We start from the raw sequence: 25,150 nt of genomic DNA, 5'->3' as shown, positions 1-25,150 counted from the left end.
CGTTTAGCATCGCCGATCGCGGTTCAAAGTAATTATATTTCTTGTTCGAGGTTTCTGTTCGAGCCGATCGGAATTTGAACAAGATGCACTGCGTGCTGCAATAACAATTACTGAAAACCTTAGCAATACTAGTAGTATTATAATGGTGGTGGGGAGTTTAGAACATTTCATGTGTTGCTAATCTTGCGTTGACGACGTGAACTCAAACGTGACATACGTCAGGAATCAGGTGCTAGCACAGAGGGGGGTGTGTGTGGAGGGGCGGGATGAGTTTTTTAAAACTTCCCTACCGTCTCGACCGATTTTTAACATCGTATACCATAGCTTTAAGCCAATAAAATGCAGTCAACATTTTGAGGAGATTCATTTTGATAGAAAAGTTGTGCATTAGTCATTCATTTTTTTCACACATTATTTCCCCAAACATTTTATTTCAGATATCAGGCAATTTACAGTAGTCTTATTCTAATCATACACTGATTTTGTAAGAGAGACTACAATACAGTATCTGTCTCTAGCTTATACCATTATCTGATGTAGAAAATGTAATATCAATATCAAAACTAAAATCCAAATACCTTACACCTAGATATGAACAATAAAAAACAATAAATAAATAATAGCTGCCAGAATTCAAGCCAAATACCATTGGCATGAATGGAAATTGGTGAATATTAATTAGCACTTGAATTATGTTTGTTCATTATAAAAAAGTAGAGAGAGTTTGTCTGTAAGAAAACGAGATATTTTCCCCCAATAAGCATATACAGCATTATAATAAATATGTATGTTTTCAGTGAATAAGATCAGATACACAGATGCATGCAGTGACTACATTTTACACCAACAGTATCCTCGGAAATATCAACATAAAGGTCTTAATGTCATGCTCTAGCACTGTTCTTGCTTTCAATTCATAGATTCATTTCTAATTAGGGTGTAAAATTTATGTTTGGTCCTTCAACTTTTCAAAAAAAATAATTATTGCCGCATTTTCATGTAGTAAATATAGCAGACTATGGTTGATACACATCTACAAAAACAACCATCTGAAATCAATACACGACTGCATTCAGTGACACCTTCTGGACAGTATTATTATAATTCTATATATCATGCCCCTATCAGTGTGCTCTCAGTGTCTAAATAGGATCACATTTCTAAATATTCCTGCCCAACATGTAAAAAAAAGCATTGTAATGTGGATGTTTAAGAAACAAATTGTACAAAAGTCATGTGCCGGACACAACAACAGGAGCTGAAGCAAAATAGAGCCTTATAATAAAAAATATAGTTCACTGAAACACTGTCCATTCATCTACCATCTATGTCATCAGAATTAATGTACACTAACCAGTGGATTGCAAAAAAAAAAAAACATAACTTGATAAATTTACTTCAGTTGCAAATCTGCAAAAGACTTGTTTTCGGAGAATATGGTATATACTATAGTTCAAACCTTTGAACATTTTATTTTTGAAAGTAGCCTATTATGCTCATCAAGGCTCAATTCATTTGGTAAAAATACAGTATAAATGGTAATATTGAAAGTTTTTGTGGAAACAGTGATACATTTTTTTCCCATTTTTTGATGAATAGAAAATGTAAAAAGAACAGCATTTATTTGAAACAGAAATCTTATGTAACATTATAGATGTTTTTACTGTTACTTTTAACCAACCTAATCCATTCTTGCAAATTAAAACTTTCAAAAAAACTAAACCTTTGAACAAAAGTTCAGATATTCAATTGTTTATATATATTTTTTAATTGATTTAAACATAAATAACAAAATGTGTGTTATGTTTATGCTTAAACTAACAAAAATTATGTGCTAATTGGGTATCAAATTATTAAAGATTAATTAAAGTAAAATATATTTGTATCTTACACAATGTTGTGTCTGAAGTAAATTTATCTTATTCTTTATGGGATTATTTTTACTTGGCAAAAAAAAAAACAGATTAAGACTAATATTTTTTGTATGTAAAATTCACAAATGAGTCTTTACCTTCAAAATGTGTTTGAGCTGAAATGTAAATAATACTCAGGCTGTAAACAAAAAGATTTTGTGACAAAGACTGTGGCTAAATTCTGACACAAGATATTCTGGTTTTGAGGTTTGTATCAGGATGTCTTTGGAGAGATGGTGATTTCACAGACACACTAACACCTGCATCTCTCCGATCAGTGTACACCCTTGGAACGAGGTTGATGATATAAACCAGGTAGCACTGATATATAAAGTGGCGCATGAAACATACAATAGCTGCTATACTGAGCTCTAAAAGACCCACCCAACCGGAACCCACTGCTGAGCTCCCTTTAACTGCTCTAAGGAGGATTGGAGGGTCCTGTACGACTGTTCCAAATCGTCGTTCACTATAGTGAGGTCGAAGTAGTGTCCGTACACTCTTTCAATCTTGGCACTCTCATCCACTGTCCTCTTTAGCTCTGCGTCCTGTTAAACAGAGACATTTATAGGATGGCAAAAACTACATTTTTAATGAGAACCAAGTTTAGTAAACATCTACTGTGGGACTTACTGTTCGAAGTTTAGTCGCTACTCCTGCCTCAATCCCAGATCTGTTCATGGTCTTAAGCACCTCAAACTCAGGGGCTTTGATGAACACCACATATGGCAAAAACTCTGATGTCCTGAGGACTTTTAGGGACTAGATGGGGAAAAAAATCTGAATCAAAACCTGGTTTTCATGAATTATACAAACTGTAACATAAAGGTGTCAAAACAAGATTATAGAAGAACCATTTAGGGTTTGAAAGAACCGTTTGCTTTTTAGAATGAAGAACATTTTAATAATCAAACAACATGACATCATGACTTTTGCGTAAACATACATGCCACTTTCGAGTCAAGTGGCGTGTTATATCTACGCATTTTGAGCTATCCGCGTGTATGTCTACGCCATTAACGTCCGCGTCATTCCGCGTGTCTGTACACGCCGTCAAATGTCCGAGGGAAACGAAGCAAAATCTACATCTACATCTGGGGAGCTATGTTTTTCTTTCCTAGGATGATGAGGGAACAGTCATAAATGCCATTAACCCCAGTGACGGTTAGGTTTAGGGACGGGGTTGAGGTTGAGGAAAGTCATATATTTATATATACAGTAATAACGTTAAGTCAACGGCGTTCATAAACACGCTAAAAAGCGGTTATGCGTGTTGATAGCATGCCAAAAATGGAAATACGAATTGGCGTGTCATACACATGCTACTTCATGAGATCAGTCTGAATCAAAAGAACCTTTCACCACTGTAAAGAACCTTTTGTGCAGTGTTGTGCCTGAACGATAGTTCATGAAAATATGAAGTTCATATTTTGGGCGAACGTGAACTGAACGTACTGTATTACTGCCTGATGAACGTTACTGTGCACGCATTCATTCTGGTGTCTGTGAACACATGCTCTCTCAGTTTAACTTCGTTCAGTAGGGTGTCAGATTTCTATAGAGCGTTCCAGGCGAAAACCCGCCTAAAACACACCGTAAACAGGCCTTAATATGGAGTGAAAAAAACATCCAATCTGGCAACACCAGCCACCAGTGTCGCACTAGTGTCACACCGCGGCCGCCACATGTGTCATCAAAACAAAAAGCATGTAGTCGACAATGCAGCAGTGTCGTATGATCATTTAAACGAGTTTTTTATGACAAGGTCGGCAAGGATGGGAAAAAATCGTATTTCTGTGCAAACTTTGCCCGCTGATAAAATAATTGCCGTCTGTGGTTGTATGTGGGCTGTGACAATAATTAAAAAAAATATCTTGTAGCAACATACGGGAAAAAAGAACTATGAACTAGTTTGTTTTTGGAACTGTGAACTTAATTCAAAATTTTGAAGTATGAATTATGAACTGAACTAGTTCATTTTAAAATTTGTGAACTGAACTTTGAACTAGTTCATGTAGAGAGTGAACTTTCCCAACACTGCTTTTGTGCAATGGAAAGATTTCATGGAGGTCCTTCATAGAACTATCAATGCCAATAAAGAACTTTTATCAATAGTTTATAGAATCTCATCAATGTTTAGTAAGTCAGAGGACCCTTACCTGTGGGTTGATGTCCAGGATGCAGATGCGTCCAGCCTCCACTACTTCATGAATGGAGTCAATCTTGGTGCCGTAGAGGTTACCATCATATTCACCATGTTCAAGATAGTGACCAGCTTTAATATCAGCTTCCATCTTACTCCGGGATGTGAAGGCGTACATCATATTCTCTCTGTCTGCTGGTTTGAGCTTCCTAGAGGTGTCTGCGGACATTGATACAAGAACAGCCCAGTGGACATTAGATCATTCTTAATTTTCTGTTTATTAACAGATTGGCGGCACAATTTCTCCAAAGAACAAATTCTCACACTAAACTAAAGGGAATACTACATTCACACGGGATGTCCCATTCAAACAGCAGCTTACCGTACAGTAGTCTCGAATACTTGCCAGTACAAATGAAAGTAGACGGGCAGGCTTTATGTTCACAGAAGCAACTGAGCAAGAATTTCAGACCGACGCTTCAGTTAACAGTCGTAAAGTGCGAGATAAGATGTGAGTAGCTAAACGAAACATTTCATATTTGAAACTGGTTTAAGGTAGAATGACAGAGATGTTAACTAATAAACTTGTGTCTAATTTCACCAGTTTGAATTGAAAATAGGCCTAATAATTTACAGGATTCAAGTAATGTAATTCGTGACTGGATATGTGACGAGACGAAACATTAACAAATCAGTTTTTATCACATTAGGCATAACTGTTATTATAATATTTTTTTAATTATTAACATGCATGCCTCCAAACTCCCCTACACTCTCCGAAAAAAAAGGTACAAAAGCTGTCACTGGGGCTGTAACTTTTCAAAAGGTAAACTTTTGTCCATTTTAGGTGCTATTTTAAGTACATTTTAAGTAATATGTAAAATTTAGGTGCTAATATGTACATTTTAGGAGCTAATAAGTGCATTTTAGGTGGCAATATGTATATTTTAAGTGTTAATATGTACATTTTAGGTGCTAATATGTCCATTTCAGGAGCTAATATGTCCATTTTAGGTCCTAATATGTACATTTTAAGTGTTAATATGTACATTTTACGTGCTAATATGTCAATTTCATGAGCTAATATGTCCATTTTAGGTGGTAATATGTACATTTTAGGTGTTAATATGTACATTTTAGGCTAATATGTACCACTAAGGTACCAATATACAGCCTTTGGGTACAAAAGGTTACCTTTTGAAAAGGTACAGCCCCAGTGACAGCTTTTGTACCTTTTTTCTGAGAGTGTAGCAAGATTCATTTTGGGACCTTTTTAAAACCCTGTGCATGGCCCTGGTCTGAACCCTGAGAATTGCACCCGATATACCCCGAGAAGACTCACAGGGGATGGTGGTGCCGTAGTGCTGAGGGTCTGACACTAGCAGCTTATTCTTCAGGCTTCGTCGGCCCACTCCAGGTGCGCCCATCAGAATCAGAGTCTTCCTGCGGAACGGGGGGACTTTTGCAACCTCCTCATAGATCAGTATCTCATGCCTGTCAAAATCTTCCAGGGAGTAAAAGATCAACAATTAATCGCATACCAATACCAAGTTTGTTGAGTGTTGAGTTTCAAAAGACACAAGATGTGCTTTTGAAGAAAAAGAAAACCTTACCTGCATTTTTTGTAGTCAGGTACATCATTTTCTTCTTCTTCTTGCCAACCATTCCAGTGCAGAGATTGGCTACAATACACAGTGATATTATTTTTAGATAAAAACATTTACAACAGCATTATCGAATCTTAACTAAAGTGATGAGACAAAATGATTTGACATAGAAATGGCTCCTATTAAATCCACCAGGGGGCAGTATACACAAATCAACCATTAGTAGGGTAGATTTAAAAACAGTTGGAAGAAATTTATATTTTTATTCAGCAAGGACGTATTAAATTAGTCAAAGTTGACAGAAAATACATTTATAATGTTTCTTGAGCAGCAGAAAAACAAGTGATTTCTGAAGGATCATGTGACACTGAAGACAGGAGTAATGCTGAAAATACATCGTTGACATCACAGGAATAAATTGTAATTTTGTAATAATAATATATAATGTAAGAGAAGAGAAGAGAGAAAACTATGACTACCAGTCAAAAGTTAATTTAGTAACGCAATTAAGATCATTTTATTAATCAAAAATATAGTAATATAGGGAAACGGTAAAAAACTGCGCAATATTTTTACAATTTAAAATAACTGTTTTCTATTTAAATATAGTGTAAAATGTAATTTATACCTGTGATGCCAAAGCTGAACTTTCAGCAGCCATTATGTCAGTCTTTAGTGTCATGATCCTTCAGAATTATTTCTGAAATGATTCAATAATCCATATATTTCTCTACCTGCTGGTGACAGCTCAACATCTCTCTTCACAAAAGCTTTCCTCTTCTCCTCCAGGAGTTGACTGGGAATCAGGCCAGCACTGCCTCCCTCTACACGACGTGCCTGCAAAGATATATGACTCTAATATACAGCTTTCAGAGGGTAATGTTGTTGTATCATTGTTCTACTGTATATCGTAAGCAAGCAAAGTTTTATGTGTATTTGTTAGAAATTCCCTCAAATGAAATTTTAAAGAGATATCATACATTTTAAATAAAAAGCAGATGCGACTTTAGGTCCTTTAAAAGTCTGGCATGTAATTTTTGCACAAAAATATTGTAGCGCTTCTAAGGCCCTGTTTACACTTGGTTTTAAGATGTGTTTGGTTGATCTGAACACACAATGCTAAATACAGATGCAAAAAGGGTCTCAAACTTTTTAAGCTCGTCCACTTTCCACCACTTCCAGACGTAGTCGAAAACTCATTTGACGGGATTGCTTTCGTAGTGTATGACGTACGCTCATGAGGTCGAATGCAGTTCAACAGCCACAAAATATCACATACTCTCCTCCTACTGCATAAACATTATTTGAAGCGCGCTAGCCAGACAGGATTTAAACTTTGGTTGGAGACCCAAATTTGGTTTGAAGATGAAAAACATACCAAGCACAATGTTCTCTAATCATTTCTGATTTATAACATGCCCTTGAGACTATCAGAGCAGAAAAAAAGCTGCTGCTCTCTGTAAGTTTTTCTGTTTTCTCTGGTCATGTTTATATGTAAATAGCATGAGCTTTTTTCATCTTTTAGATCGTAAGATCTGAAAAAATCCCAACACCCGCCCATAGATGCTCCCTTCGAAAAAAATCAGGACAAAAGTGGTTGAAATGGACAAAAGAGATGACTTAAAATACCAGGTGTAAATGGGAATGAGTTTCCCTCGACTACTTGATGTGATCGACCAAAACGCATCTTAATAGCAGGTGTAAACAGAGTCTAAGATGACCAACCAACCTGCCACCAGTTCACATCTTCCTGGTTCACAATCTGCAGAATGTCTCCACTTAAGAACATCAGTCCCGCCTCCTTGCAAGGGATGAGGTTGTCATTGGCAGGGTCATAATCAAAATGGCACTTTACAAAAACCTGTAAAGACAAGGATGAGAGTGATCCAGAGTCAAATAGTTTACATTAAAGTGACTATTTTATTAGAAAATTGAAAAGTATTCAAAAATATGTATAGGAAATGAGGTCAGTTTTTCAAGTTATTCTAAAGCCTTTAACCTAAAATGCCCAGATTATCTGAAAGTTAAAAAGAAACACCCCATCAAACAAACATATAAATGTAGTGTGGATAGATGTTAAGATCAGGAGGCGGAAAGTACAACGCTGCTGGAAGACTGTCTATAACCTGCTTCTACCTTCCAGCTCACGATCCTGTCTGATCTCATAGTAAACACATGATCTGGCTTTAACAGAGAGCGGCTCAAGGGACTCACTCAATGTCCCGTTCTGTTTTTAGGGGGAGCGGATGGTACCTGTCTCGGGGGATGTGGCTCCTGGTAGCTGGGAAGGATTTTGAGCACCACACTGCCGCTGGTCTCCTGTAGCATCTCCTGCAGCACACGAGGGTCGTCGCCCACCTCTCTCCCGTTCACCTCTTTGATGATGTCACCCACGTGGAGCAGACCCTGCTGGTCGATCATCCCCCCGTGGAGAATACGTGCAATCACCAGCTCTCCGTTCTCAATACGGAACGTCACGCCCTGACATGAAGTCAGAAACTAGTGGTCAAAACACTGCAAGTACATTTTGAATTCCAGCAATGAATTTCCATGACTTTACCGTGACGTTTTTATATTTACTATTTTAGAGCAGAGCACACCAGCAAAAATTGTATATTCACTGTAGAATAGAGTAAAAAATGTTTGAACAAAATATTAATAATTTCGAATTTTTAGAGCAAGCATAACTATGAATCTAATTTAATCCTATTGTTATGCTCTGATCAGAAATATAATATTAACATCGAAAATAATATATGTTATCATTATATACATATCATAATATATGTTATCAATATCATTATAATTTTATAAAATATTACTATTAAATGCAAATATATTTGTTTAATATATATGCATTCATATACAACATAATTACTACTATGGAAATTTTATATGAACTCTATTTTCAATACATAATGTGCATTAATCTCATACAAATTATACACTGAATGCAGTCTCACCAAGTGCTCTCCAGCCACTTTGCGGATGCCCACCATCCGGATGGCATCAGCTGGCACGGGTACGCTGTTGATGGGCGTCTCCATGAAAGCGCAGGGGCTCGGGGGCGGAGTCTCACACGTCTGAGAGGCCACAGAGTCATGGGTCTCCAACAGAGACTGATCATCACAAGCATAGCGTGTCAGCCATAAATCAGACTGTGTATTACTCTAGTCTAGTTTCATTTAACAGATTTGTTGAGCTGCGGCTGTGTACCTGGAAGTGCGGCTGGTTGAGAATGAGTGACAGCTCTGCGGCGGTGTTGCTGCGGTGTGTAAAGGGGCTCAACTCTCTCAGGATGTCCTGCACCAGCTCCACATTGTTGTCCCTCACGGCCTCCAGCCGTGTCTCCTCCAGACTCTCTGCACTCTGGGACATCATTTAGGTTCATATTAATCATCGGCTATTAGTTTGCTATTTCGAATATCAATTTAAAATACTTATTTACATACAATACTGGCAAAGCATTATACATAGTAATGATAAGAAAAAAGAAAATGTTACAAAACCAAAAACAAAAGGTTTTTTAGGCATGTTTGGGTCTGGAATTTCCCTACTGTGTGCTGTGCAGAACTAACCATAGGGCTCTCCATGATGCCCTTGAGGAAGATGAGGTCCAGGTCATTGGCAGTGGCAGTGGCAGAGCTGGTGCTGTCACTCAGTGTGTCCAGCATCTGCGGCACTGCTGGGGGGAAGGGTTAGAGAAATTATCATCTGAAATGGTTCTTCTTTGTGTTAGAGTTCAGGGTTCTTGAACCAGCTTTGGTTCCCACCTTTTTTTTTTTTTTAATCTGTAACTGTCAAAGCCTCCTCATTACTGATTTTCTGGAGCTCAGCTGTACAACTAAGACTGTCAACACACTCTCAACAGGTAAATTACTTCTTTCTTAAAATGTCTATACATTTGTTACTTTTGTTTTTAAATATTGCAACTGGTTTCCAATCATTTATTTTTCTCTTTTACATTTAACAGAACATGTAAGTGTGAGCAGCTCTGTTCAGTTAAGGATATAGCCTACTCATCTTCTCTTTTACACAAAGTCACAGAGATATTGAATTTATGATGATTCAACTTAATTAGCCTATTACTTTATACCTAAACACCCAAAAACATTAAAGCTATACCATGACTTTATATCACTTTTGATATGACTTCATTTTATGTGATATTAAGTCATATCAAAAGTGATTTTTTGCTAACTTTGGCCGTCATAAACATAATTATTTTTACACAATCAATTGGAAGATACAAACTTTAACTCTAAACTCAATTGTGTATTTCAGATGCTGTCACGTATCATAACCACATCATCTACAAGAGGAATATTCACTCGGAATCTACACATAATGAAGGACGTATAAAGACATCATGGATTGTGAATGTGAAGATATTTCACTGGAACTTTGTCTTCATTGCATCAATATTGTGTTCAATGTCAATGTTATTTATTAATGTATTCAGCTATCAACTGTTATGCCTGTTGCAGAATTTCTGCTAGAAAAAAATGGTGCCGGTCAAAGTGACGGCAGAGGTTTCGTTTTACGGACATTTTGATGATATGCTGGTCAAATATTGCCTGGAAAACTGGAAACAGTCTAACTTAAATAATGACAAAATCAGGCTGCAACGTTTATTAGCCTAACTTTCAAATAGACGGAAAAAAAACATGAACGTCCAATTGGTGTCAATCAACACAATTTGTTTGGTTTCACAGACATTCACTTTTTGAAACATTGAGGCACGGATGTACCTACAAATAAATAAAACATCTCCAGTTAACTAGCAGATTAGGTAACACTTTAAAATAATGGTCCGTAGTTAACAAGTAGCTATGCAGGAAGTAATAGGTAGTACTGCATTAACACCGAAGTTAATACTATTAACTAATATGGAAGCAATATTAACTAATCATTAAGTAATAGGTAATTTAGTACAAAGGTAGTTCATTGGGTATTTGATTGTTACTAAAGAAATATATCCTCATTGAGAACTACTTGTGAACTAAGAAATAATAACCAAAATAATTACTAATCACAAAAGTAACATGTCTAAAAAGTGAACAATTGTGGGGGTTTTACTCTTAACGTGGTCATAACATTTCAGAAGCATGTGCCTCAAATGGGTTCTTTGTGGAAACCAGTTTATGAAGTTTATATATCCTCCCAAATACATTTGCTAGGTTGAGATTGTGACCACTACTCTTGCCAGGATGGATGCATGTTCTCTGTTTATTTAAAACTTAAACACTCTCATGATTGGATTAGTTCACTATTACATATTATGAGATTACAAGCAATTTATTTTCCAGTGCCAACATGCAGAGCCATAACAACGTTAAATTAAATAAGAGAATTATTTAATTAAGTTGACTTGAATAAAATAACCACAAAGAACTAAATAGTAGTGCAAATGATAATTATTATGAATAGCTTATTGTTCTTATATTGCTGGAGCTCTTTAGTTTATTTAAATCTCTTTGGATTTAAACATTTCTGCCAAATGAATACATGTAAATGTAAATCACACAATTGCTGCCAGCTATGTAACAGAAATTCATTTTTGTTTTTTTTAAATCAAATGAATAAAAATTCTGTCATTTTATTTGTGAAATTGCCTACAAAGGCTAAGTGCAGTAACTACACAAACAGAGAAAAAAGGCCTTTAAAGTTTTATACCAGGCCGTCAAACATGTTATGGGTAGATTATGTGGTAATGCATCCCGAAACGGGACATAATTTAACCCAGATATTTTTTCACAAGACAGAACACATGTCATAAAGCCCATTATAAGTCTTAACTCATTTTTGACCAAATGTGTAGTTACTGCGCTTTGCCTTTGCATGGCACAATACAGAACATGAAAACAAGTAAAAAATAAATAATATATCAAATTAATAAAAATTCAGTCATTTCATTTGTGAAGTAAAGCACATGTAAACAAGCAAAAAAAATAATAAAAAATATTAAAGCATTTGATAAAAGTGAGAGGGAATGTCTAGATGTTGCACAATTACAGCTCTCAAGTGTGGCTGCAATGATGACGTTAAAGGATGAGAACGCGTTGGATGATGACATAGCTGCTGCCACTCTCTCCTTTAAATTCTTTAATTTAGTAGATGCTTTCCTGCACACGCATCAGACTGAAATATTTGAGCACTATTGTGTTTTACAAAAGCTTTAATTCTGAACAAATAAATACAGACATTTGCAATAATATTTTACTACATTGATATTCCATTGGATTCCAGTGTATATTCACTGATGTGTGGTTAACGTTAACATTACCTTAGCGTGAACGATTGTTTTCTCCGCGTTTACTTTGAAGATCTGCAGATTTTGCACCCACCCATGTGTGAACTGCGGGTGAGCCTCCAGTGACTTAAAGTTTTTAAATTGATCGGAGGTGTAAGCGCTCACTCCACAGACCAGGTAGGACAAAATATCAGGGAATTGGGCGTGGTAAACTTTAATAACTATTGCACCATTCTCTCTTTTCATAGAGAATGGTGCAAGAGAATCATAGCCTACAACCGGCTTTTGCATAAGACCTCTTTGTATTGAAGGAGTTATGTTAAAGAGTAAACAGTTTACAAATAAGTTTATTAGAAATGTGCATTTCCCTGGTCAACTGAAAAGAAAATATGTTCTAAAAGATTTCAGTGATGAAGAGGCAAAAAGGATACGGAGGCGGTATTTATCATACCCAATCTTTCCTATGGGAAAAGAAGTGACATTTAAAATATTGAATGACATTTATCCATCTAATTCCTTTTTACATGAAAGATTCAATTGGGAAAACAATTCGTGTGGATTTTGTGAGAAGGAAATTGAGACTGTTGAACATATTTTCTTTCAATGCGAAGTTGTACAAGAATTTTGGCTTGCATTTCAGAGTTGGTTACAAGCCAAGGAGATTTCGCTTCTCCCTTTGAATGTAAGCTCAATTAAAGTTGGCGTGCTTTTGAATGATAAAAACTTAGATTTTTTGATAAACAATCTGATTGTTTTGGGTATACACTTCATTCACAGATGTAAATTTGTAAAGATCAAACCCCATTTCAATGGTTGGAAGAATGACTTGAAGTTATTTGTAAAATCTCTTCTTTGGATGATGGACTCAAAAGCCCTGAAATTTCTCTCTGTTTTGGAAATGTTTAGGTTATTGGAATAAGACTTTTTTTATTTTTTATTATTATTATTATTTATTTTTTTAATGTTTTTTTTTTCTTCTCTCTCTTCTATGTATTTTTTTCTTCTCTAAGTGATATATCAGCACGAATGTAACTGTATGATTGTTGATCTATGCCTTAATTGTTTGTACTTGAATTCTATATGGCAAAAAAAAAAAAATTAAAATAAAATAAAAAAAAAAACCGGCTTTGCGTTACCGCTAAAATGGCCGCCGTTACCCACAATGCACCGTTCCATAACTTCAACGCCCGAGCTCCGGACGGACTCTGAAGAACGCCGGACTCTAAGTAGGATAAATATACCGTCCTTCATTGACCATTGGAGAAAGCTTCAGGGAGATCTGGGGCTGAAAACGACGCTGACACGGATGACTTTTTGTTGAGGTAAACATTTATTTATTCTTTTATGGTGTGACGTGTTACGTGGCTTTTTATCAGTTTGACAACTTGCTCATGCTGCCGGTCGGCATTGGAATGTTAGCCGTTTAGCATCGCCGATCGCGGTTCAAAGTAATTATATTTCTTGTTCGAGGTTTCTGTTCGAGCCGATCGAAATTTGAACAAGATGCGCTGCGTGCTGCAATAACAATTACTGAAAACCTTAGCAATACTAGTAGTATTATAATGGTGGTGGGGAGTTTAGAACATTTCATGTGTTGCTAATCTTGCGTTGATGTGAACTCAAACGTGACATACGTCAGGGATCAGGTAGCACAGAGGGAAGGGGGGAGGGGGGTGTGGAGGGGCGGGATGAGTTTTTTTAAAACTTCCCTACTGTCTCGACCGATTTTTAACATCGTATACCATAGCTTTAATTGCTAATTCATAAATAGGCTAGGCTATTTTCTATTGATGAAAGAAAAAAAAACCTGTAGCCTACGTACGAGTGTGCGGATTAGAACCACATGATCTATAATGAGATCTTCCTGATTCACCATCATCCATCGCGCCTGGCCTCTGAAAAAAGCTTTTAAGGCCTGCCTTGGCCTGGCCATATTTAAAACGTCTCACTCAATCGTTCGTTAGGGCTAGGCCTATATTACAGCCGTTTTAGGCGTGCGCTTTATTTGAAATTCAGCATGTGATATTGTTTAATAACTTTCAACAGAGAGCCTGTTCCTTTTATTGGACATTTCATTTTTTTTTTCCCCGGCCAATGTCACTACTATAGTGTGTGCTGTATTGACGCTGAACCATCTGCATTGTGGTCCAAAGAATTGCAAAGAAAGAAGCATTTCATCATGCATTTACATTTTGTGATGCACGTATGTTCACTTTTGGACATTGTTACTAGACACATCAAATAAACTAGAGACAGTGTGAACAGTTTAAGAGTTCTTTTATAAAAGTCCACAGGGCCAAAAACACTTTTGGATGATGATGATACTTACCATGCTCTGTGCCGGTAGCTGCCACAGGCATGATGTTTGAAATCTGCAACTAAAGCATCAGAGAGAGAGAGAGAGAGAGAGAGAGAGAGAGATTTAACTTTAATATGGCTAGAGTGTAAAGTTTAAACAAAGAATATGGGGATAAAAATAAATGTAAAAGAGTGGGGCATTTACCAGCAAGCTTTGGTCGCTATGGCGATATATACAATAAAATGAGACATGCATGCAGTCTTTGTGTGTGTGTGTGTGTGTGTGTGTGTGTGTGTGTTAAGAGGTGGGAGGGAGAGAATAAATTGTTTTTAGGGGGGTGCTTTTCAGCCGTGTCCTCAGAATGAAACAATGACAGGGAGCAGGTGCACCAGTCGCAGGAGGCGAGAGAGATGGGAAGGACGGTGGGAGTGACAGAAGTGCTGAGAGAGTAAGACTGAAAGGTTTTACATGTATTTATGATACAGCTTTCTGGAATACTTGGTCAATCGCTGCATTCTGTCAAATATTTCTTTAATGAACTAAACTGGATGACCGACTGTTGTTCCAGACAACAGATTAACTCCAGTCTATTTCTTTCCATATAATGAAATTATTTCTACCAAATCAATATTTCTTGTCCATCTATTTAGATAGATAGATCTCCAAATGTTCCTGCTCTGAAACTATGTGTTTCTCAGTAAGCAAGTACAATAATCCTTCAGAGACCTAAAGGATCAGAGGAGGTTAAGACCAGACACCTGATCTTCTCTCTCCTTCTCATTTGCTCTCTCTCACTCATACACACACGTGCATGCACACACTCTCCTAATCCTATCCCTACCCGTAAACACAACTCTCACATAAAACTTTCGGCATTTTTACATTTTCAAAGAGAGAGAGAGAGAGATCATCACGCCTCATCAAACTTTTAAGCAAACAATTATTTTCTTGTTCTAGACATCTGTTGTGTTTCTAATGAACAGGAGCTGCACTGTCAATCATATTACAAAACAGGATGTACTGTAATGAGTGTACTGATACAGCACACAGAGGGCAATAAATTAGCGTGTTTACGTAGAGACGAATACACTGCATTCACTACTTATGGTCAAAGACTGCACCGTTCTTCTAACTTTATGAGGATTTCAACACAAATTATGGGAAAGAAAAAGTGTTCCTCAAAAATCCCATGCAATCATTTTCACATAGCTACACTGTATGACGGAGGTGGTTGCTATAGCAAATTTTTCCCACCCCCCACATGTTACGTAGGCTAAGAGCTGAGTAGCTAGCCTACTTCCCTAAAGGGGAAAAAAGCTGTCTAACATACCAGCTGCACAGAATTGAAGCTGAATTCCTGGAAGTCGAAACATCTTACTTGATGAGAGTGAGTAAATGATGACAGGACAGAGATAAAAGAGAACAGTCCTGAGTCAGTACTCTTTATGTATATAAGGTAGAGGTCAAACAAGGTCAAATAAGCCTGCTTTTGATACTCTGCTTTTAGGAATTTAAATAAAATAAAAAATAATAATAATGAATTTAAATTTTGCTTTTCACCTCTGCTCTAGCTTGTTTCCTAGTTTAGCTTTCTAATTAACTTGACATTGCACAATGTTAATAATGCATGCATGTGTGTGTGTGTGTGTGTATCTGCTAAATGCATAAATATAAATATGTAAATTGAAATTCCTGGAATGACTCAGACTCATGACTTATTCTATCCACTTTTTTAAAAATACATTGATTTTGCTGGGCCATGAAATAAAATAATTTTTAAGCAAAGGAAATTATGAAAAATTTCCACATTTTGGTTCTAATAATTGCAATAGTCTACTTAGTCTAATTATTTTCATAATCTAAAGAAGAAAAAATAAAGCATATAGGATCTTTAATCATGTGGTTATGTGATGCTAGAGTGAATCTGTTGTTTATGTAGCAGGGATCAGTCATGGTGGGATGGAGAGGTCAGACTTCACAGTTCACACACACCTCCGTTTCGTTCTCACACTCTAGCTTATTCACAAGCATGCAAGGCACAGAGCAATGCTGCTATACTGCGATAAAGTGTCAGTTCAGTTCATTTCAGTTCAGGCAAACACAGACACTTATTTAAATGGAGTCTAGTGTCTCACTCAGCTCCTTTGTTAAAAACAGGTCTTTATTAAGGGGTGTTGGCTGTGCTTTTTTGAATATATAGGTGTTGTGAACGCCTCAAGCGCTTCTGATTTCTGATTGTCCACCATCTTTAATCACAGAGCACCTCAGGGCTCAATCTTCTCGCTTTTATTAACCCACACAAAACAAAATGGTTTTATTGTTAACCTACAGGCACACAGCTTGAGAATAACAGGACATAAATTGTTCCTCTAAAACTTTAAATATTAAACACCACAGTTAGCAAAATATTAGCAGCAAAGCAAAATATCATGTCAAAACTCAAAAATAATCAAATAAAAAATACACAGCGGCCCCAATATATATTCTAAACATATCACGTAAAATGTTTGAATAATATGCAAACAATTAATGATAGTTCTTTCCAAGGGTCCAAATCAGTGTTATTTTAGTATCTGAAATACTATTATAGTTTTCATTAATATTGGAATTGTTTTATTTTCATTGTCTTTTTATATTTTCGTTTTAGCTAAAGTTTATTAAATTTGTTTTGCCATTTTTGTCAGTAGTATTTTTTTTAAATTTTGTATTAATTTTTATTTTGTTCTCAGTTTTAGTTATTTTAGTGTATAAAGTTGAAGTAAATAAAAATGAAAATTGTTTAAACAAATTTCAATCATAGTTGAATTTTCTTTTCCAATATTTTATTGTATTTCAATTAACATGTTCTTGTTTTAAGTAATATATATACATTTGTGTAAAAAAATAACTGTGTAAAAAAAATACTACTGACAAAAATGGCAAAACAAATTTAGTAAATTAACTACATTTACGAAAATGTAAAAAAAATTATATATTTATAACTACTGTAACTACTACTAATAACTACTGTATTTATATATAACTACTGTATATAACTAAAATTTATATATATATATATATATATATATATAACTATATATATAACTACTATATATAATTATTATATATTTAAATAATTAATCAATATATTTTAATTTAATTAGATTTGCAATAATACTGAAAATTACTCCTAAACTCCAAAAACAAGACAAAGATAAAATAAATCACACAAATAAAAAAAAGTTCAACAGCCCGAAACTAGCTGAAGGGTCTAATGTCTAATGATGTCAATTCCCAAATTCCCATGGAGAGCTGTCAGCCAAACATGGGATATGCTCAAACTCACATTTCAATCTCATTACCAAACAGACTGCACCAGTGTGTTTTAGCCAGGTGTGAATGCAATTTCAGCATTTGAGTGAGAGCTCCTGAGAGAAAGCACAAAAGGGGCCTTCCTCTAGCCCTTTATAAAAGGGAGGATGGTGAATTTATTATGTATTGGCAACTCTTATGCCCACACCTCCTTCCATTCCCATCCTTCCGACAGACCCCGCTGAGCCCCCCATGCTAATGACACCCTGGTCTGGCCCTGCCCACATCACAAGCAGCCACGCTCTCCATCTGCTCCCTTTGAGCCAGTAAAAGGCATGGCCCATCTGTCTCCAGCACAGACAAATACATCTGAGTCCCCTTTAAGGAACCATAACAAGAAGCTAAGACTATGCTAGATTATGCTCTGCTTTTAATCACCTGATTTTGACAGCACATAAATAATATTCCTATAGGCATTAATGCTTTAAATCTGTTAGTGTAATGGTATCATACATAAGTTTTCAGTCACCAAACAAAAAATAAAAGCACCACCAAATGTCATGTTTTTATGTTACATTTAAGTATTAAATAAGTGAACTAGGCAACCCACTCCACAATGGTTTCGAATACAATTACAAAATCTCTGACCAATTAAAATTTAAAAAACAAAGTGTAATATATAAGGACATGGGTGCGATTTCGGACACAAACGTCCTGGAGCTGTCATAATAAATATGCGACTTCATGGAATTCGACCAATTACATTAGAGGACCAGAACTAATTGCTATAGCCTATAATAATGTCTAGTTCTTAGAGCTCTCAAGATGTTCTTCATAATAATGTTTCAGTTATTTTGTAGCCTATATCTTCTTTACATTCTTAATGAAGTATAGTTTCTAGAAAGTGTAGTTCTACATTCTGATCACGGGTTCTCTTGCAGTTACTGGGTGAGTAGCTGTAATATAAGTGCAGTGCTGATAATAATGAAAAGAGGGAGGTTCAAGAATTTAGCCCAACTCACCGCCAACAATATTGACAGAAGCGAATATCTGATGCAGTCCTAAATTACACTAATTAGCATTCACATTTCACTTAAATTTGATGAATAAGATAATAGCATGCCAATTGAGAAACAAACACTCCCGACGCTTTAAACAATAGATGAATTCATAATTTCCTAAGACGACAACACTATGCAGTAGATGAAACGACTATATGGTTTGCATCTCTAAATGGAATATCCGTTTAGAGACAGCTCCATCAACAAGAAAAACACGAAATTCTGAAATTATTTGTATCATAAAAACAGATACTAACCTTTCGCGTATAGCTTCGTTGCGTTGTTTTGATTCTATGAGGTGTCTACCACGCTACAAAGCATCAAATCAGAGTCTAGTCGTTGCGTGGACATAAAGGGGCAATGCTCAAATGTCTCAGAAGGTGGGACCCACCAGCTGATGTTTAGCTATAGGGCCGTGTTAACAATAGAATGTTCTCGACAGACCGCTTTAAATGTTCTCCATTCATTTACATAACAGTGCCAAACCGTTGACTAATGTGCATTTGCAGGTTCAACAGCGAACATTTCTTCTGCTAAATGTGTTTAAAATAAGTCGAGACCACCACGCCATTAAATAAATATTACCACCCATAGTGACCCTAAGTGTTATCTTTCATTTGTTTACATTTTGCTGTTCAAAAATTGTCTGAACAGTTGTTTTTTGTAGAATGAGATGTTAGCAATGTCTAATAGTAAATAAATAATAAAAATTGAAGGTTTTTTTTTTTTTTTTTTTTGCCTAAAAGGTTATTGACGTGTGGAATCTAAAAGAGTTTTATTTTATGTTACAGGAGGGACATCTGCTGGTCTTTTAGAAATAACCCTGTAAAGAGAACAACTAGGTATTTTGAAAATGCACTGGTATCAGTCTAAATCATTTTAAATAATAATAACTTAAAATAAACCTAACTTTACTGCATATGTTACAGCCTTTTCAAAAACCACTAGAGCAAAATAAATAGCCATATACATCCAATAAACTTTTAATCACAGAGAATAATTTACATGGTCAAAAAAGCATAATTTCTGAATGACACAATGAAGTATACACATTTACACTTCCATTAATAGTTCCTATTATAACATATTATGTACAGTTGTTAATTAGATTTGTTCTATGTGCACCAAAGAAAAAAGAGATGATGTATAATAAAGAGATGGATGAGGTTGTCTGAATGTTCTCATTTAATTGTCTGGAGGTTTTCTGTGGGAGGCACAGGTGGGCTTAGCTCAGGACAGTTAACAGACGGCCACTGAACTTCACCACATATAAGAGTCATCATATCTGAAAGAGAAAAAAAGAAAATAAACAATCAACTTTTTTTTTTAGTGACATCAATATAGTTCATTTCCTTTTCCGAATGTTTACACTGATACTATTTCACCTTAAAGTCGTCCATCTCCTAGTCAGTCTATTACAGTTTTCAATTAGCTAGCACAGTGGAATTTTTATTTGAGGCCTAATAAGGGCTGTTAATTGCAAGGCCTTTCAAATATTCACTGCGCGTCATGTTCCCTAACCCACTCCCTTTCTGACGGACAGGGAGAAAGGAAGCCAGGGATCCATCTGTCCCCTTATTCCTCAACAGGTGTGAAAAATTCACGAGTTGTCCCCGTTCCCATTAACACATTATCACCCTATGTGAACGAATTCCTCGAGGAATAAAAAAAAAAAACTGCATTCACCCCAGATACCTTTAGAATACCATGTGAATCAGGAAACTATCTGCTTTATTGTTTTAATATACTCACAAGCCACTTAGCAATTAACATTAAAATTATAGCTAAAGTAAAAAAGACTCCCACCTTGATCTCTGTTTGTGCTCTGTATCATCCCCGAACAGCAGCTCTGCCATCACATCTTCCGAAGTGGACCTTTTTCCATACCTGCATGTAAGAAATATGACAATTTATTCCCTCATTACTTCATTCCATCCGTGTATCTTAGCTGGGAACATTTCAGTACTGAAATAATGATCTCAAATTGCTCACATAGTGAGCTCATTGTGGTGTGTGAAAGTGTCAGAAAGTGAAAAGAACTAGTCAGCCTACTTTATCTGTCAGACACCAATCACCGATATAAATACAAACGGTCTTTTCACCCCAGACGTTATGAATCTAATTTAGCAGTTCAATGTTTTTTTTGACTGCTTGAAAGCTGAATGTGCTTGAGACATGTCACCTAGATTACTCTGACATTTATCTCACAGATGACATGAATAAAGCCTCTGATCTTAAGAAAAAAACACGAATGTCAATTTTAGGGAACATTTAGTGGAAATGGAGTGGCAAGAGTTGAAATATGGACCTGAGAGAATTGAGTATTATTTCCCTCAGAACAGCATCTTCCAGATGAATCGGCCTATGCTGAAAACAAGCTAAAAGGGCATTTGACGCTCAAATAAAAAAAAAACAATTTCATGCTCAGATTCCTCCTCAATAGATGCCTACAAGCAACATCAATAAGTCTGAGACTAAACTAATGTTATAGCTATTTCTGAAACATGAGCTCTACAGAATCCCACCTGCTCCCCTATTACGGACATCGGCAATACTTTGTGAAGTGGCCAACATTCATTTAATGTAGTCACGACTGTGACATACTCATGGTTTAGCTTCTTGAACCATTACGTCTGTTTGTTCTATCTCAGATAGGCATCAAATATTTTCATTTTGACCTCTTATACAGGCAAGACTTTGGGTTCTTTGGGGGACTAACAGAGTATGAGGCAATGGAATCAATGTGTATTGTGGGGAGAGAAAATATGCTTTTATTGGAATGTTTTGCTTATAGCTCTAAATGTCAAAGGCCTGTTAGACTATGGAGTCCTCTATAGGACAGGGCTGCAGAGAATCATCAATCTATGACAGATGAGAACCCTATTCAATCTCGGAGGCTTCTCCGAGGTACATCTGTTGGGTTTTATCACTCTGATTTGTTATATGAAGAGCCTTTGGCTACTGAAAAGTGGACCATAATGCAATTTCAGAATCCTATTGCAGAATTGAGTCATTTGTCCTGATATATGAATGGGAGACAGTGCACTGACACTAAGGGGAAATTATTTATTTTTATTTTTTTTTTATCATGGACATGGTCACCTGGTCGGATGATAATAAGAGCATTTTAAGCAAACATAATGACTACAGGTGCATTTATGATACACCGCGTGTCTTTCTTACCGTTGTCTCGTGATGAGGTTGATGTAGTGTCTCAGCGCGGTGTAATATTTGGCGAGTTCCTCCGGAGCAGCGTCGTCTCCAGGATTCTCTGGTTTCGGCGGATAGGCGTCCACGAGCGTCCCGAGACACAGGAGCACGCAGAAGAGAAGAGTAGCGATGACGGTCCAGGGCTTCAGAATGACAGCCATCTGAAAAATACAACTCGCTTTTTACTTCCTTGCACATGTGGAACGAGTTTTATAAAACGTCTGAATGGATCTAAGTGAGAGAGCGACAACAGGTGGGAAAACGTAAAATAACCTATACACGATTGCAAAAACCTACAAAATATCTCTTAAATATTGGGAATTATTTGTCAGAATTATCAATTTAATCAATCGAAATGTAAAAAAAAAACCGAAAACAACTGAGATCAAGACGGTTTGAACTAGCTACATGAAGCAATTAATTACCATAATTTGCATATAGCATAAGTTACGATTAAAAAAAAAAACTTTTGTGAAGCGATTGAATAATAATAATTATGATTTTTTTATCTAGTCTATCACGCCTTTTTCCTAGCAGATAAAGTAGGCTATGAATGAACTTGACTAATTGTTTGTGTCTGCTGTCCATGGTGCTGAATGCGCACGTACTAACAAAAATGACATAGGCTACTGAAAACATATGTTGTATACGGCATAGCAAACTCAGAATGAATTTAACATAGGCTAATGAAAACAATGAAAATAATGCCTCAATTTTCCACAGCACTTCAAGTCAAATTTATCACGTAACGTAACTCCTGATTTGGCGCCTCCACATGCAGAATGATAATCACAATAAAAACTTACTTTTAGCAGTTAACGAGTTTAGGTACACTTATTTCTCTGGACTGGAACCCTGAAGTTTCTTGTTCCAATGTTCTTTTTGGGTCTCCCGAATCTTTGTGAGGTCTCTCAGCAATAAGATGTTACACTCACTGATCTGTCCTGCCTGCACCTCAAGTGCTTTATATACAGTGCTGCGCCTTGCGTAAACACGAGCCGGCGGTGGAAATGACAGTAGCGCTGCCCCCAACCCCACATCATATACGTCAATCATAAACACACCTCGTAATACAACTCACTAGACATTTTCATCAAGATCATTGTTGATGTTCAGTTGCAGAACAGGTTGAATATGTGACGTAAGTTTAAATGAACATGAACATGACAATTTTTAAGCTTGCATTATTTTTTTCATAAAAGTTTCTTATTAAATAAGCCTATGTAAGCTATCTCATTCTTTATGAGCAGTTTTGCATCAGTAGCTACAGTTTTTGATGAAGTGGCATTTGAATTTGCCCTACGAAAAAAACAAAACAAGATGATACTCTGTAAAGATTGGCGTACCTTTTCATTGCACCGCACCGACCAATTAAAACTCGACTAATCGACTAATCGAGCAATCAATGCGTCCCATCTCATCAATTAAACAACTAAGGTTATCTTCTAGATTGGACTCTCTCTCTCTCTCTCTCTCTCTCTCTCTCTCTCTCTCTCTCTCTCTCTCTCTCTCTCTCTCTCTCTCAATGATTATGAATCGATTAACGTTAATCTATTTAAAAAGATTTTTAGTGATGCCTGTTTAAAACTAATTTAGAGTCAGCTAAATTATTAGCTTAAAAGTATTTCCGTGGCCTAGCCTACTTACACTAAATCGTTCAACGAGATTGTCTATAGCGGTTGGAAGCTTGGATAAGTGAAAACGATTAAAAAAAAAGTTAAAGAAATATGATATTGGTGAATATAGCATGTTTATGCAATTTGCATCATACTTGCATCTATAGCTGCGTCTTAAATTCCACGTAGATAAAGAGTAACCTAATAAAAATTAATGTAGCTATGTCTGTGTCGATATCGCTTGGAACAGGAAATTAAGAATCTGTCATTTTTACAGAAGATGCAGTGACACATTTGCATAAGGTCTCAATTAAATCAGTAAGAGGATATAAGTACAAAGAAATGAAAGAGTTTTTGTGTCTCTGGGTCTGAAATACTGCATCTGATTTCTGTGTGTATATTTCCAGGATCCTTTGAGGCATTAATAATAAAACTTGTTCCTAACAGACTGATTATGTTGCAGGTAGTTAATACTCCCACTGGTAGCTTTGTGGTAATTCAATTATGTCTTTACTTGTGGTTTATTACAATATGACAAAAGAATGATAAAACAAAACAACAAAGGCATGATTAATAAAATGAGACTCAAATGACTTTTCAAATGACTAAAGATATATGCAGAAAAATAGCAACTGATCATTGACTTCATATGGATGTGGGCAGTGTCGGGTACTGTGTAATGTGGTACTGATTATAAATTGCACTCATGAAATTGTAATCAGTAACATAATCTTAGGTATTATACATTTTAAGCAATTTCATCTGATTATTTCTGATTAACTCATAAAGTTTTCTTTACTTTCTTTGGCTTATACAAACTAATTGCAGAAATTATAAAACTAACAGCTACAGTAGTTTTAAGTGCATTAAGTTCCAATTCTTTTGTCATTTAAAGAATAAGTTTAATAGTTGCCAATGGTGAGTACTGCTCTACTACTGTATGCTAGTTTTAACAAATATTCTTGATTTATACCTAAAGTAAGTGCTAGAAAATACAGTCTGTGCAAAGTCAAATTTTAGCTTTTCTCCATGAGAATGAATCCATTTGTTCCACACAATAAACCTAAAGTCATAATCCAAACAGTTCAACTCTACATGTGTCCTTAACTTCATTGTCTTGCATCAAAAAGGTCAACTAATATCTGACTCATTGTGATAACAGGCAGTGATGACTTCTTGAAGTCCTTTCAAGTTGTTGCTGGCTCATGATTGCACTATACGTCACGATGCTGTACTGGATTTAGTCGTGGGGTGGCTGACGTGGGCTGTACATGTGCCCTTACAGGGAGGCCCCCACCCCTAAGCATCATAATCATCCTATCACAGCATGGGTCACGTCAATGGGGCTTGCTCATGCTAACTGCTCCTCCTCAGCTGGTGTTGTTCATAAGCTCCACATCAATCCAAGTTTGGAGGCTTGTTTAACCCCCTTGGAGGTGCAATATAGTCACTCGGACTGATGCACCAACTCTGAGACCCCCATTAAAAAAAACTCACACTGACTCAAGAGGAGTCACCCACACAAAAGCCTGAGTCTACGCTGAATAGCAGAGGTTGTGTTTCATGAAGAGTTCTTCTTTAGATACAAATACAGATACAAATTTTACACAGATTATGGATGGATTTGTTTCATCCTTCATATTTCATTTAATATTTCATTTTCCCCATCATTTCCAGTGTGCTTCTATGCTTTTCCTATGTAATAAATAAGATATATTAACAAAATGAGCAACAAAAGGCAAATTTAATAAAAAAAA

General features: G+C 36.1%; 2 protein-coding genes across 3 annotated transcripts; both read right to left on the bottom strand.

Annotated features, from left to right (window-relative positions):
- Nucleotides 1-405: 405 nt before the first annotated feature.
- mpp2a (MAGUK p55 scaffold protein 2a) lies at nt 406-18,928 on the bottom strand. 2 transcript variants are annotated; one of them, XM_039687804.2, is made up of 13 exons: nt 18,825-18,928; nt 14,246-14,294; nt 9,242-9,348; nt 8,880-9,032; nt 8,627-8,782; nt 7,917-8,144; nt 7,393-7,524; nt 6,398-6,500; nt 5,670-5,738; nt 5,399-5,560; nt 4,073-4,275; nt 2,547-2,675; nt 406-2,461 (listed from the first exon to the last, which is right to left on the bottom strand). In XM_039687804.2, the coding sequence occupies exons 2-13, from the start codon at nt 14,274-14,276 to the stop codon at nt 2,285-2,287; spliced, it is 1,650 nt and encodes a 549-aa protein (XP_039543738.2). In that variant the 5' UTR covers nt 14,277-14,294; nt 18,825-18,928; the 3' UTR covers nt 406-2,284. The 2 variants fall into 2 exon arrangements, with proteins under 2 accessions (XP_039543738.2, XP_039543739.2); XM_039687805.2 differs by having other exon boundaries at nt 9,242-9,345; nt 18,825-18,871.
- A 606-nt stretch (nt 18,929-19,534) lies between these two features.
- Nucleotides 19,535-22,732, bottom strand: pyya (peptide YYa). Its single transcript, XM_039685779.2, has 4 exons — nt 22,584-22,732; nt 21,751-21,938; nt 20,374-20,454; nt 19,535-19,852 (listed from the first exon to the last, which is right to left on the bottom strand). The coding sequence occupies exons 2-4, from the start codon at nt 21,936-21,938 to the stop codon at nt 19,828-19,830; spliced, it is 294 nt and encodes a 97-aa protein (XP_039541713.1). The 5' UTR covers nt 22,584-22,732; the 3' UTR covers nt 19,535-19,827.
- Nucleotides 22,733-25,150: the final 2,418 nt, after the last annotated feature.

This window comes from Pimephales promelas, chromosome 3 (assembly GCF_988280905.1).
Source record: "Pimephales promelas chromosome 3, fPimPro1.hap1.1, whole genome shotgun sequence".
NCBI classification, from domain to species: Eukaryota; Metazoa; Chordata; class Actinopteri; order Cypriniformes; family Leuciscidae; genus Pimephales; species Pimephales promelas.
Note: the sequence above shows the minus strand (reverse complement) of the source record. Positions and strands in the feature narration are given on the sequence as shown.